The 13,401-nt window shown below is 42.8% G+C and overlaps 1 protein-coding gene across 1 annotated transcript in view; it reads right to left on the bottom strand.

The window, feature by feature from the left end:
• LOC116220595 (POC1 centriolar protein homolog A-like) overlaps nucleotides 1–13,401 on the bottom strand; it is a 58,210-nt gene that overhangs the window by 6,774 nt on the left and 38,035 nt on the right. The window contains exon 7 of the mRNA XM_031568476.2: nucleotides 8,149–8,487. Within this exon, the coding sequence (XP_031424336.1) occupies nucleotides 8,149–8,487 (339 nt within the window). The remainder of the gene's footprint in view (nucleotides 1–8,148; nucleotides 8,488–13,401) is intronic.

The raw sequence follows: 13,401 nt of genomic DNA, 5'->3' as shown, positions 1-13,401 counted from the left end.
ATGGACAAATGTTTCGGAGTAATGGTAGTCCCCCCCCTTTGACGACAGAGACGTTTTGCAAGCACTGCAAGTGGCCCTGTGGTCTTCTTTTTGCGTGAAATAACCACACTTTTGAACGCCTCTGCCTAGACGCCATGTTGGCTGCAGTCTAAAACAAAACAAAGCTGCATGCGCGTGACATACCTAAACTGCACTTACATCGATACCGGAATAATTTTATTTTTTTTTTTAAAAATCTAAAAATTAATCATTTTTAAGGCATCTATAGCGGAATCGGAAACAAATTCGAAAAATTAATATTTTTTTATTTTTTATTTTTTTTAAGTATTGATAGCGGAATCGAAAAGGATTTTGGATAACGATTCCAAGGAATCAGTCCACTGGGAACCGGTTCTTAACAAGAACCGGTTCTCGATTCCCATCCCTAGTCAATACACAGTTTTCTTTTTATAAAATTACATAAAATACTGTAATGCAGTTTATAAAAGGTGCAGTTAATAGTCTGGAAAATGCAAAACAGCCAATGGGTAGTTGTACTTGAGTGCTACAGTGTAAACCACCCATTAAGAGTTGAAGACAAAATCACTTGACTCCTAGAACACTGTGAACACTGACTTGCATAACAGTGGAAAACAGTCTGAACCTACTGGCTGAAAACTGTACAACACAGTATATTTGTTGGAGCAGTTTACTACAGAATCCTTTATATTTCCACTACTGTCCGCCAGTGGAAATGCTGGAGCTAGGCTCACTAGGCTCACTGTCTATGACAGCTGTACAGAATACTCTATAAACGTGCTTAACTCAAACCTGGCATTGGGTGAAGGCAGTACTCTTTGGATGTGGTTTCCACAAAGGCCTAAGCACGAAGCGGTCACATGGCAACCACATGCGAGATGACAGCCATCAAAGCCTTTTTTTCTCTCACATGCTTTTTATAGCATTTCACTACTTATGTCAAGCATGTGTACAAGGTCAAATGTATATAAATAAATAAATAAATAAATAAATAAATAAAGTAGCACAGGCCAGGACACCCATTTTGATTGCTAATTTACCTTCATACAGCCAATGAACAAAACAAAAAAAGCTTCTTTGCAAAATCCTTGCATTTAAAAGCTAATTGTACCTTTAGCGAAAGTGACTAATAGTAATTTCCCATCTCATCGTACTGCTGCCCTAGGCTTATACCAGTGACGGCTAGTGGTTGAAACACAGTATGAAGCATAAAATTGTGAACCCAAGAAAGGTAGAGGGGTCTGGATGCAAGCCTATTCTCTTACCTTGTTAGCTGACATTAGCTTGCTAACTCATTCACAAGCCACTGCTTCAAGCCTCTGAGGTTTGAGGCCTGTCAGGCACCTTTGAAGTAGTTTGACATGTCTTGACATTTCTATCTTTTGCCCCCCATCTAAAAACATTGATCCCAAAGTACTATATATGCTATTATTGCTATTATTTATTATTGCTATTATTTAGCACAATCAGCAACAATAATCTGAGAGCGTCATTATCATTATTTTTGGTTAAATCAGCTGTAAGTACACGGTTTTCAGAATCCTATTGTTAGAGGTGGACAGTGTTTGTGGCAAAGACTTTTGAGCTCTGAACATTGTAGATATAAGTGTTACCTACATAGAGGTATTTAAAACATTCTTATTATACAGCTCCTAAGAATGCTGCAAAATTGTCCATTGATTTGAATGGGCCACCCTAATGTTCAGAGCAAAAAATGAATGACTGCTGCAATTGGCAAAGGGTTGTATGCTTCAGATTCACATATTTCATATCATTTCGCAAATAGTCTGTTCACTACTCATGACTGGCCATGTAACACTACAGTACTTATTGAAACGCAAGGTTTATGAATATAAGTGGCATACTGCTATTTGTCATAACACCCCTAGTAAATAGGGCTTTGGACACTTTAGGCTTAGCAGCACATCAGCAGTTTTGCGAGAGGATGGCTGTCGCATCAGTCCCAAAAAAGTTGTGTTCAAGACTGGTACAGAACGTTGGTCTACCTTCACGCTTAAACCGCACTTTTTCTTCATAGCTCACAGACAGTGATCCTGTCAACCACATTAATGTTCGCTGACAGCAAGGACATCTTTATCGTTTATCTTTGTAATCTTTGAAACAGTTTGACTGATAAAAAAATCGGAAAATAAGTTTGTGTCAGCATGGTCTGCAGACAATGCAAATTTCACGAGAATCGGATGTACGACCTAACAAGAGTGTTTTACTTTCCTGGCAGAAATTGGCGGGATTGATTGAATTGATTTTGTTATTATAGTGCCCCCTACAGGCAAAAAATTTCACTTGACAATTTCACTCAGAGGAATCATTTCACCAATTTAGAATCTATGGTCAAGATTTGGTGCTTCTGCGGTTTATGGTTTTTGCTGCCCATCGCGTTTCACTGTCTTTTTCTGTTTGGACCCCTAAACACACCTACTGAAATCCATTCCTGCCAATAACATGCGCTTCGTGTCATTTATTATTTGGTCAGTGGAGGCCACTCTTTCTACAGCTTACTTTGTCAGTTTGTCTATGGAAATCAAAGCAACACAGGCAAGCAATCAATTGCTACATTATACACACACACACACGCCGTTTGAATCCACGTGTATAATTTTTCCGCATTTGTGAATTTTTTTATTAAGCATTGCTTCATCTGCTTAAATTGACTAGCTGGTTTATACCAAGAAGAAAACCCCTTTTCAAAGTGTGCTACAAGATCCAGACAGGGAAGGGGAAGAGTAGTGGTAGGGGAGATGGGAAGAGAGGACAACGATATTTTTCAGATCTTCTGGAGGAATATGCTAATGTTGCTAGGGTAAAAGTCTCCATGGAAGACAGTCGACCTGGAATGTCAATAAACAGCATGGTCAGAAAGAAACCATGACAGGTCCAAGCCAGAGCTGTTTAGCACATGCCAAAGAAGCAGCCCAAGGACCCAAGGACCCAAGGCCCTTCCGTTCCAATGAGAACCATCTGCTGCACAAGCCCAACCCCTGGGAGAAGCTCCAACCCCACCATCTTCTTCTTACCACTGAAAACACACGGAGGTCCCCTGTCCCAGAGAGCGGAAACACCATGACATGTGGGAAGGCTAGACACGGAAACAGCCAGGGTCAAAACAGTGATCGGAGAGAAAACAATAAAAGTGTTTTTTTGGGGGGTTTTTCTGGCTTTGTTTTACTTTCAACTCTAGATTCTAGGACAATTTGTTTTTTTCTTTGGAAAAAGTAATTCTATGTTCACGAGAAAGCATGTTACCTCCTTTCACAGTTAGTTTGTCTTTTCAAGCAAAATTAGAACAAAATTATCTTCATCTTTTCCAAAACAATTAAACAGCTACAAGAAGAAGCAAAGCTCCAGAGTTGCAGTGTGTCAGTGACCATATGACCATATGAATTCACCTTGGCTTTAGCCCCTAGCTCTTAATGTAAAACGCTAGAGTTAAGTACTCATATCTGGGTTTCTTAGCACCCCTACTCAAAAATGTGGTATAAACATGTGGTATATAAAAAGATGATATATTACCTGGTTACCTGATATTTTTTCTAACCTGTCCGTACTATTTGCAGGTGAAGGTGTACTGTGATTCATGTGTTCATCACCATAATCTATAATAACACATGTAACACACGTCGCTCGCTCTGTCCACTAACTTAGTGTGGAGTAGGAGGGGAAGAAAAGAGACAATCTCCACTATCTTCCCCCATCTACCTGCAGAAACCCTCGGTTTACAGCTGCCCATTCCCACCAAAACTATTATGCACAAATTCTACAATCATGTATGTAACATGTACCGTAAATCCTCAAATTGTGTCCGGGGCTTTTATTTACTTAGGCTGCACAGCGCACCGGCCTGTATTTGGGGCAGGCTTGTATTAGGGGCAGGCCTTTATTTCTTACTTATTATACGGCTCTTCAGAATGGTCCAAAAAGTTCCGTTGATTTGAATGGGGCACCCCAACGTTAGCAGGTCTGTAATTTCTTGATATTCACCACTGCGAAAAGTTAATGACCGCTGTCATTGGCAACGGGTTTTGTGCTTCTAATTCACATCTTTCATATCATTCCGCAAGAAGTCCGGTCATTTACCGTAGCGGAAAGTCATTGTAACTTGAAGTCAGCAAGTAATGGGTTGCTACGCAACACCTGGAACGTTAAAGTTCTATTAACCTGAAGAAAAAGTTTTTCTTAGCGGAAATCACGAAACGGCAAAAAAATCATTAAAAAGAGGTACTGTATTTTGGAGGAACGTCTTCTATCGTTTAGGCAAGTAGCTGTATAATAACAAATTCGCCTTGTAGGCTGAAACATTTTTTTTTTTTTATTGCAAACAGCCATGAAATTAGCCAACAACATTAAACATGAGGAGAACATGTATTTATGAAATGCATTAAATTAAATTGTAATGTCTGCTTTGTGCTGATGGACTGATGCTGGTAGGCTACAGTAAAATAGGCTACCGGTACCTTTTTTTACCCCCGGCTTGTATTCGGGGCCCAGCCTTTATTTGTCTGTATCGACCACGCCCCCGCCTACTATCTGAAGCCCGGCCTCTAATTGAATCCCGGTCTTTATTTGAGGATTTACGGTAGATATACTTCATGTGTGCCAATACCGTCTATCCACCGATATGTGTATGAATCCATCTACTTGTTCCTGGTTCTCTCTTCAACCCCTGCTTGCTCTAGGGGTTCAGGCTCTGGGCCCTGTAAAGCGCCTAGAGACTAGTTCAATGCTTCTTGGTGCTTTTTAATGAACTCAACTGAATTGAATTGGAATATCACCCATCAGTTTAGTAAGAAGGAGAGATCTTTCCAACAGCATCTTAAATGTTAAGTTTGGGATGTGTTCCACATCACGTCAAGCCTAACTGGTGTTCATCTGGAAAGGGCTCTCTATTCCCTTTCATCAGTGCTCCAGTTCAATGCTGATGTGTCAATTACATGTTCTTTCTGTTTTCTCTTAAAGTGGATTAGATCAGTCCAAAATGAGCTAAAGCCTGGCTTCCCAAGCAAATAGACCAGAAGCTGTCGGTATCCACAGTGAGTAAGTGAGTGAGCCTGTGCAGAGATGCATTGCCCTCTGCAGCAGGATCCAAAGCATTACCTCCCCTCTATCAGAGACACAGGAGCCTCCTGAACATGACACTGCTCTCAGGGGGGAAATACACTGGCATTTAAGCCAGGAAGGCCCACCGGATGAAAAAGCTAGAAGGTCCTATACTTAGGGAACACTAGTATAATGAATTTGAAGGCTTTAGCATTTGAGCAACAAAAAAAAGGAGTCCAAAGGATCACCACTTTGGACAGTTCTCTCTCGTTTGCAGATAGAAAGAGTCCCTAACTGAATAATACATTTGTTGATTTAGTGTCTCAGCAAAAAACGTACAATATTGACAGTATCTTTATTATGTATTTTTTACCTCCGCCAAGGAGGTTATGTTTTTGGCACCGTTTGTTTGTCAGCAGGATTATGCAAAAACTACTTGTTTCATTTTCATGAAACTTGGTGGAGGGGTGAAGCATGGGCCAAGGAAGAACCCAAATCACAGGACAGATCCACCCATTGTTCTGCACTCTCCAAGAGCCGTTCTCGTTTAAACGTATGTTACTACAAGCCTGCATGAAGGAGATATCTGGGGGGGGGTGGCAGAGAAAGGGAGATGTGTATATCTACACACTCTCCAAAGAAAAGTTCATTAAGTGCTCGGAAAATGGTTCCAGTGCTAATACCAAAATGACACATATTCCATGGTATATTGCAAGAGCGGGGACCATAAAAGTGTGAAGCACGCCCTTTCTCTAATTATGACCTCCACCTCCAGCCAAGTCATTTACATTACATTTACATTTAGTCATTTAGCAGACGCTTTTATCCAAAGCGACTTACATATGTGTGACTTACAATGTATACACATTTTACATTTATACTGATGGCACACTGCACATCAGGAGCAATTAGGGGTTCAGTGTCTTGCTCAAGGACGCTTCGACAGGGAATCGAACTAGCAACCTTCTGATTACTAACCGCCTTCTCTACCTCCTGTACCACTGTCGCCACTGTCCTGCTCCACTCAAGCATGACTCTAATAGCATTTTCCTCTTCAAGGTCATTCAAAACCATGAAACTCATACGTATTAACCTGTGCAGACACATAACTAGGCTTGCCAGATTCAGCTTGGTGTGTACTCAGTTATCATAACAGATCATCGGCCAGACACAAACTCCCAGGGAAACGGCGTTCTCTTTGCAGTAAATGGTGAATGTAATTTAGCTGGGTAGAGTTCTTTGTTTTTCTGCCATCACTTGGTGGTTTTAGTGACTAGTTACCTGACATTGACAAGAAAACTTCATGACACTGTCTGCAAAAGCTAACATTAGCAAACATTACAATCTCAAATCAGTGATGTGATCAAAGTAGTTAATGCTTCATGAGTTGGTACTGTAAACCACTGACATGCTTGTTTGAAAAAGTTGTCAACATTAGGCTGTAAAACTCAATGTTATTTGACACAGTTTCACCAAATGGCTCAAGTTAAAACAGGTCTGACTTTCTTGGTTTGGGTCATTTCCTCCCACCATTGCAAGACCCTTGTTGGCAGTCAATATGAGTTTGTGCAAAACTGTGGAGATGAGCTTATATACTAGTAATAGAACCGCATATAACTATTTTACTGTTATCTGTTCATCTGAGTCCGTTATTTACCCCTGGATGTGCACTTTGTCTCACTGAGATCTGAACGATTAGCATCTGAACCCCTTCCCCCCAGATAGCCTCCTTCCTGCTATCACTCTTTGTCCTCTGTTATTACCCCATCCCCCCACAGGTGAACCGCCTCACCCCAATGTCTCCCCTTCCTGCCACTACCTATAGGGTGTGGTCTCACACACACACCCCCCCCGTAGTCTACCTGACTGAATGGTATAAGTGCCAACACCTTATACAATCAGGTAGGCCATTCTCTGAGCACACGCTTCGAGGGGGCCTTCATGCTGAAATAAACTCCTGACTGCGTCTTCCGGTCGGTTCTTCAAGTTTGGCGTGCTCATTTAGATTCTCTCACTAGGATGTTACGGGGAGAGTTTTACGAACTGTTATGTGTAACAGTACATTATACTTCTTTGAGTCATTTTTTATAAACAAATGTCTTAAAATATGTCTTAATGGCAAATGGCTGTAAACGTGCTTCAATTGTGGTTGTGCAACAGCTTGGGGGAAGGGCTGATCAACAGACATGCTGGAAACAGATCTGGTGCACGGGGCGGAAACAGGTCATTGGGCAAAAGATCAGCTCAGGGCTTGGGCTTAAACAGTTATGTACACCCGCTAAACTGTGTTTGCAAGTCAGAAAACTCTTCTTTATATTTAAATCTCATCAGCTGGCAGAGTGAAGTCACACGAGCACTAGTACTACAAAAGGAGTCAGTGATGTGATTGGGACAACCGTTTAAGGGGATCGGACCTCTACGCACAGTAGTGTTAGCGCTTAAAAAGTGAGGTTAGAGTGAGAGGAAGCCTTGGTTTAGTGTCAGAGCCAAAAACAGGAGAAGGTAATATAAGGGGTAACAGGACACACAGCACTTGGCCAGCAGAAAAGGAAAAAAGGGGTGCATGGGTAGGAATACGGCCACAATGCGAAGCGGAATTGTACTATGGTGAAAAAAATAAAACTATTTCATGGCTGTACAAATATCAACATTTCTTTCTAAAGAATGTGTCACAATCTGGAATTAAATAATAAGCAATACAACGATTTTCTCTCTTATTTAGTGATATTGTAATGTTATTACTGCGTTTTTACCTGTGTAAGAACATCTTATTTAGTGATATTGTAATGTTATTACTGCGTTTTTACCTGTGTAAGAACATCTTATTTAGTGATATTGTAATGTTATTACTGCATTTTTACCTGTGTAAGAACATCTTATTTAGTGATATTGTAATGTTAGTACTGCGTTTTTTCCTATTTATATACATCTCATTTAGTGATATTGTAATGTTAGTACTGCGTTTTTACCTGTGTAAGAACAGCTTTAGTGATATTGTAATGTTATTACCGTGTCTTTTCCTGTTTATATACATCTCATTTAGTGATATTGTAATGTTAGTACTGCGTTTTTTACCTGTGTAAGAACATCAAGCTGAGCCACTATGTGCTCCAGAGTGTTAGCCAGAGCAGCAGGTATCCCTTCTTCCTGTGCAGCTAAAGGGTGTTGGTCCTGCTCCTGCTGCTGCTGCTGCTGATGCTGATGCTGCTGCTGCTGATGCTGCTGCTGCTGCTGCTGCTGCTGCTGCTGCTGCTGCTCCACGGAGAGGGACTGGGTATATGGATGCTGCTGGTCCATGGAGGAGGACTGGCTATATGGATCTCCAGAGGTTCTGGTGTGTCCACTTGGGTTTTTGCCACAACTCCATTCACAGGAAGAGCCCCTTTCATTGGACGGCTTGGAGGCGTCACTCGACTACGAGAGAGAATGAGAGATGTTCCAGATTATGAGCAAGGACAACACACTCAATACACTCAATGCAATGGCGCCATTTTGGAAGCATGACTGAAAGTTTCATACACAGTTCACACACATTAGAAGAAACCCCTTTAATTCCTTCAGTATGGGTCATAGTTAGGTCATAATGTTTGTATTTTTGAAGTATCAATATAGGTGCTTTTAAGCCAAATGTGGGCCTTTCCTTAGAAGGCCTCGCCACTTGTTGTAAGCCTACAAGGTGGCTGATAGCTCACAAAATTCAGGATTCTGCGGGAAATCACACAACGGAATTATGAAATTTCATATTTCATCATGATTTGATTCATTTAACATAGATTCATCAGAACTTTAAAAATATTCTTCTATATGATATTGCAATAAATAGTACCGTGTTCCGTTATTACGGAAATACTGGACGAGGTGTGGACAAAGAACCATGACGTGAAGCGGAGTGGAGTTTCCTCCATCAAGGAAAACAAATAAAGAATTGTATCTTAATGTCACTTTCACAGCATCCATGAGATCATACCAAAATGATGCAATATCGCAGGAGAGAACCAGTCAAATGTGACTATAGATGTCCACTGAAACAGATCAGCAAACCGAATCTTTAACAGAGTTCAGAACATGTTCCATCTGTTACATATAAACACAGACTAAAAACTAAATATGACAGAAAGAAAAACAGACTTAAACCAAGAAACCCCTTTGAATCATTAACGTGGAAATCTTCAATAACACATACAATTTGCTTAACTCTAATGGCTAACAGTGTTACCACACATGCATTCAGCTGACGTAAAAGTACGAGTTCACTTATTCACAATCATCCCAACCATTACCTCACAATCACTGGAAAGGTGCAAGATGTTTATTAGTGTTGAACAAACACTGGGTTGAGCATGTATTGGTCCAATACCAATGGTGCCAGGTAAGAGTGCTACAAGGTGCATTTTTACACTGCCTGGGAAATGGCTTAGGCCTGCCAGTTCAAATATTTACTTTCTGTAAGGTATACCCTTCCATAAACCAACCTCAGCCCACACAGCACACTGTAGGTCTATATTTAACCAAGCAGAGCAGCCTTGAAAACGCTCCTGAAGAGCATACAGTTACAACTTTTTCATTTTTTGATCGTCACTTAAAAGCTGAGACTTAAAAAGAAATGTACCCAATGTATGACCTAAATCATCCATCCAAATCCCGTACTCTGTGTGTGAAAATCAATCTGATAATGAAAAAATGAAATACAAAAAAAAAAAATGCAAAAATTCTTCAGCGGATCTCCATCTGGTTGCTGCTGTTGGATTGAGTTGTGCAGATGGGTGGCAGAACTGGTGTGAGCGCAAGAGAAGGGGGCGACTCGAGTAGAATAGAATAGAATAGAAAACCGTGCGAGTCTGGGGAGGCTTGTGCTGAGCCAACACGCTTCAACAAGGCTGGATTAACTCTTGTTGAGTGGAGGACTTATTTGCAGCGCAGCAGTAAAACAGCTGCTCAAACATTCACTCACATACACACACACACACACATACATAGTCGTGCACACCAGGCTCCCTCTCTCTGACACACACACACACACACACACACACACTTTTAACACCCTCCTGATGAATCACCTGGACTGGAAAAACCAACAGTGGAAAATTTCCTGGGGGCCCCAGTGAAACACAGAATTGCACTGCTCTGACAGAGACATCAATAGCCCCTTCCCACATACACACCAATTCATCAAGCTGAGTTGCACACACACTGAGGCACCACAGGAAGTGGGATGACACACATAGGGCAGGTTGGTGAGGTAGGGATGGGCAGTGGAGGAGCGGGAGTGGATGGCCCAATGAGATCGCGGTTCCAAAAACCAAAGGCTGTGCACATGAGCAATCATTCACAGACACAGAACACAGAACACTGCTGCAAAGGGATTTGCAAAAAAAAAAAAGAAGAAAAAAGTCAGTGCTCCATCCAGAGTCCTACATTACTGTGGTATGACGCAGAGGTAATCAGATCATTTTAGTGTACATGTTGCCAGCATGTTCCCTGTGGTCTCCAGCACCATAGGAGTAGAAAAGAAACCTCCTTTACAAAAGGCAGGCAGACGCTGTGGCACTAAATGTAGGAAAACTAATAGCATTGTTTGCTCATGCTATTACCCAACAGATCAAGCTATCTTCTTCACAAGCTGGATGATCTTTCACCCCATGCAGACGCACTCTAGTTTGTCTGAACCCGGTGAACCCCGTCTCCGGATAGCCCTATCGTGCAGACGAACGCACTGTATCCGCACACTGTATCCGCACTCCCTCGAATCGGGGGTCCAAAGTGAGTAACCTCGAAAACCGATTGCTGTTGGTGTTCGTCTGCACGCTATCCGCATACCTAATCGGATTGCCCCACGTGATCGCATAGTGAGCAAATGTCATTTCAATGAACTTGACCACATGCCTTGTGGTAGGGATCTGTTACTGACCTTCAAGACCTCAAAGGCAGGGAAATCTCATCTCCATACTCCTGACATCAGACAGAGGGAATCAAGGCCCACTCTACAAAGCTCCTATTCAGCCTGGGGATGGGAAGCAGAGTGCAGGGACATACAGGGCCTGGCTGGGTGCTGGTGTGCTGGGACGTTTGATCTCTGCTCTCCAGAACAGATCAAAGTGGACCTGCTGAGGAGCCTTCAGTCCAGAGCAACCTTCCGTGTGTTTATGGGTGTGTTTGAGCTGCCTTTAATCTGAGCTGAGGAGTGGACTGAAGGATTAAAGAACATCTCTCGGCCCAGCGGTGCAGTATCTCTGAATGCACGCCTTTGAAGTATGGTGCTCTCTAAGACCTTAATGTTCTCTATAGCATTGCTGTCATGAGGACCCTGGACCCTGGACAGACAGAGCGATGGATTCCAATGCAAAGTATTACACCTCTCTATTCCTGTGTCACATTACTGCAATGGAGTATCAACCACCTCTCAAATGTGAAATGATAGAAACCACACTTTGACTTTGAAGCGCAGCCCTCAACAACTATGTTTACAGTGCTGAAGAGCCAAATATACTCTGAAGCGCTGTTAGAGATTAAATAAACGACACTGTTGCTATTCCATCACCCACGGCATTTATGTCAGGTAAACTTGTTCTTAGAATTTCACCCGTACAGGGTTTCAAATACCTTTGTTTTGCACAATGTATACCATAAAATGACTCTTCTAACGCAACATATCATATGAATATATGAACATTCTGAGACACAATTGGAAATTATAGAATTAAAGCATTTTTTTGCTTTTAGTTTTGAGTTCAGCCATGTCTTTAATAAAAAAAAATCATTGACCGCCTATACATACTGCTCTTTAGTGTGTTTTATCAACCTATGGCAGGAACTGAACAAACACATCATATATTTGATGACAATGTTTGAATCTTCAGTTTGTCAGTTTGGCATAACTGAGGTGAGAGGCCACTCAAAACATTGCCCCGGTAAAAAAAAAAAGGTTCACTGCTAAGATATCCCTCTTATGTCTTGCTTGATATCCTGGAAGAAAATATAAAGAGGAGAAAGAGGAGTTATTTCTTGCTGAGGTGAAAATGACAAGAAGTGGAGACAGCAGTGCGTTCTCCTCTCTCTCAGCATGTTCTGTGTGTTCTGTGAGGGGAGTGTGATGAGGCTAAACAGATGTCTGTTAATGGATCACAGGATGCCTCTTGTGCCCTCCTGCTCCTCCTGCTCCTCCTCCTCCTCCTGCTCCTCCTGCTCCTCCATCCCTCTTGTGCCCTCCTGCTCCTCCATCCCTCTTGTGCCCTCCTGCTCCTCCTCCTCCTCCATCATCATCCCTCTTGTGCCCTCCTGCTCCTCCTGCTCCTCTTCCTCCTCCTCCTGCTCCTCCATCCCTCTTGTGCCCTCCTGCTCCTCCTGCTCCTCCTCCTCCTGCTCCTCCATCCCTCTTGTGCCCTCCTGCTCCTCCTCCTCCTCCATCCCTCTTGTGCCCTCCTGCTCCTCCTCCTCCTCCATCCCTCCTGTGCCCTCCTGCTCCTCTGATGCATTAGTTTCTCCCCTCCATGCCTCTTGTTCCCTCCTCAGTTTCCCCCCGCATGACCTTCCCCATCACACCACCTCACCAAAACAACAAAACAGCAGAACAACACATACTAATAATAATGCCATGTTTGGGGGTTTGGGAATTTCTTACTTACATTGTTAGTAAGACCCAGTATATTTGAAAAGCAAACAGAGATTGTTTATATATTTCGACCATCTGAACACCCCACATAGGAAACGAAAATACATTTTGTCCAAGCAACTCAGACGTGTCACAGAAAAAAAGCATGTCATTTCAACAGAGGAGCTTCAGTGCGGCAGCTTTTTTCTAAGAGCAGATTTGTTGGCTGGTTAGTTTGAGAATCTTCCTCGTTTGGATGGGAGTAGAGGGGTAGATTCGGATAGCGATTGCTGGAGTAAACCCCCTCCCCCACTCCGGCTGCTGTGGTGCAGCGAGCCTGGGAAGCTTGCTGCGCTACTCGCCTGCCTGGGCACGTGAGTGGGAAGAGAGCGAGAGAGAGAGAGCGAGAGAGAAAGAAAGAGAGAGAGAGAGAGAGAGAGAGAGGAGAAGCACAGATGTGGTGCAGGGGAGATTAAGGGGCAGATGTGATCAGAGGATGGGGGGGATGATCTGCCTGTCAGCTCTTGGCACTGCACCATCACTACAAACCCATCACTCTCTCTCTCTCTCTCCTCTCTCTCTCTCTCTCTCTCTCTCTCTCTCCTCTCCTCTCCTCTCTCTCTCTCTCTCTCTCTCTGCCCTCAGCTGACTACCTCCATTCAGTCTCTCAGCATCGCGTGAGCTGCCACCCTGCCCCTCTGCCACCCTGCCCCTCTCCCAGGGGCACCAATGAGGGCAGC

The sequence above is a fragment of the Clupea harengus genome, chromosome 5, assembly GCF_900700415.2.
Source record: "Clupea harengus chromosome 5, Ch_v2.0.2, whole genome shotgun sequence".
Classification (NCBI taxonomy): domain Eukaryota; kingdom Metazoa; phylum Chordata; class Actinopteri; order Clupeiformes; family Clupeidae; genus Clupea; species Clupea harengus.
The sequence above is the reverse complement of the archived record's forward strand: the minus strand, read 5'-3'. Positions and strand labels throughout refer to the sequence as shown.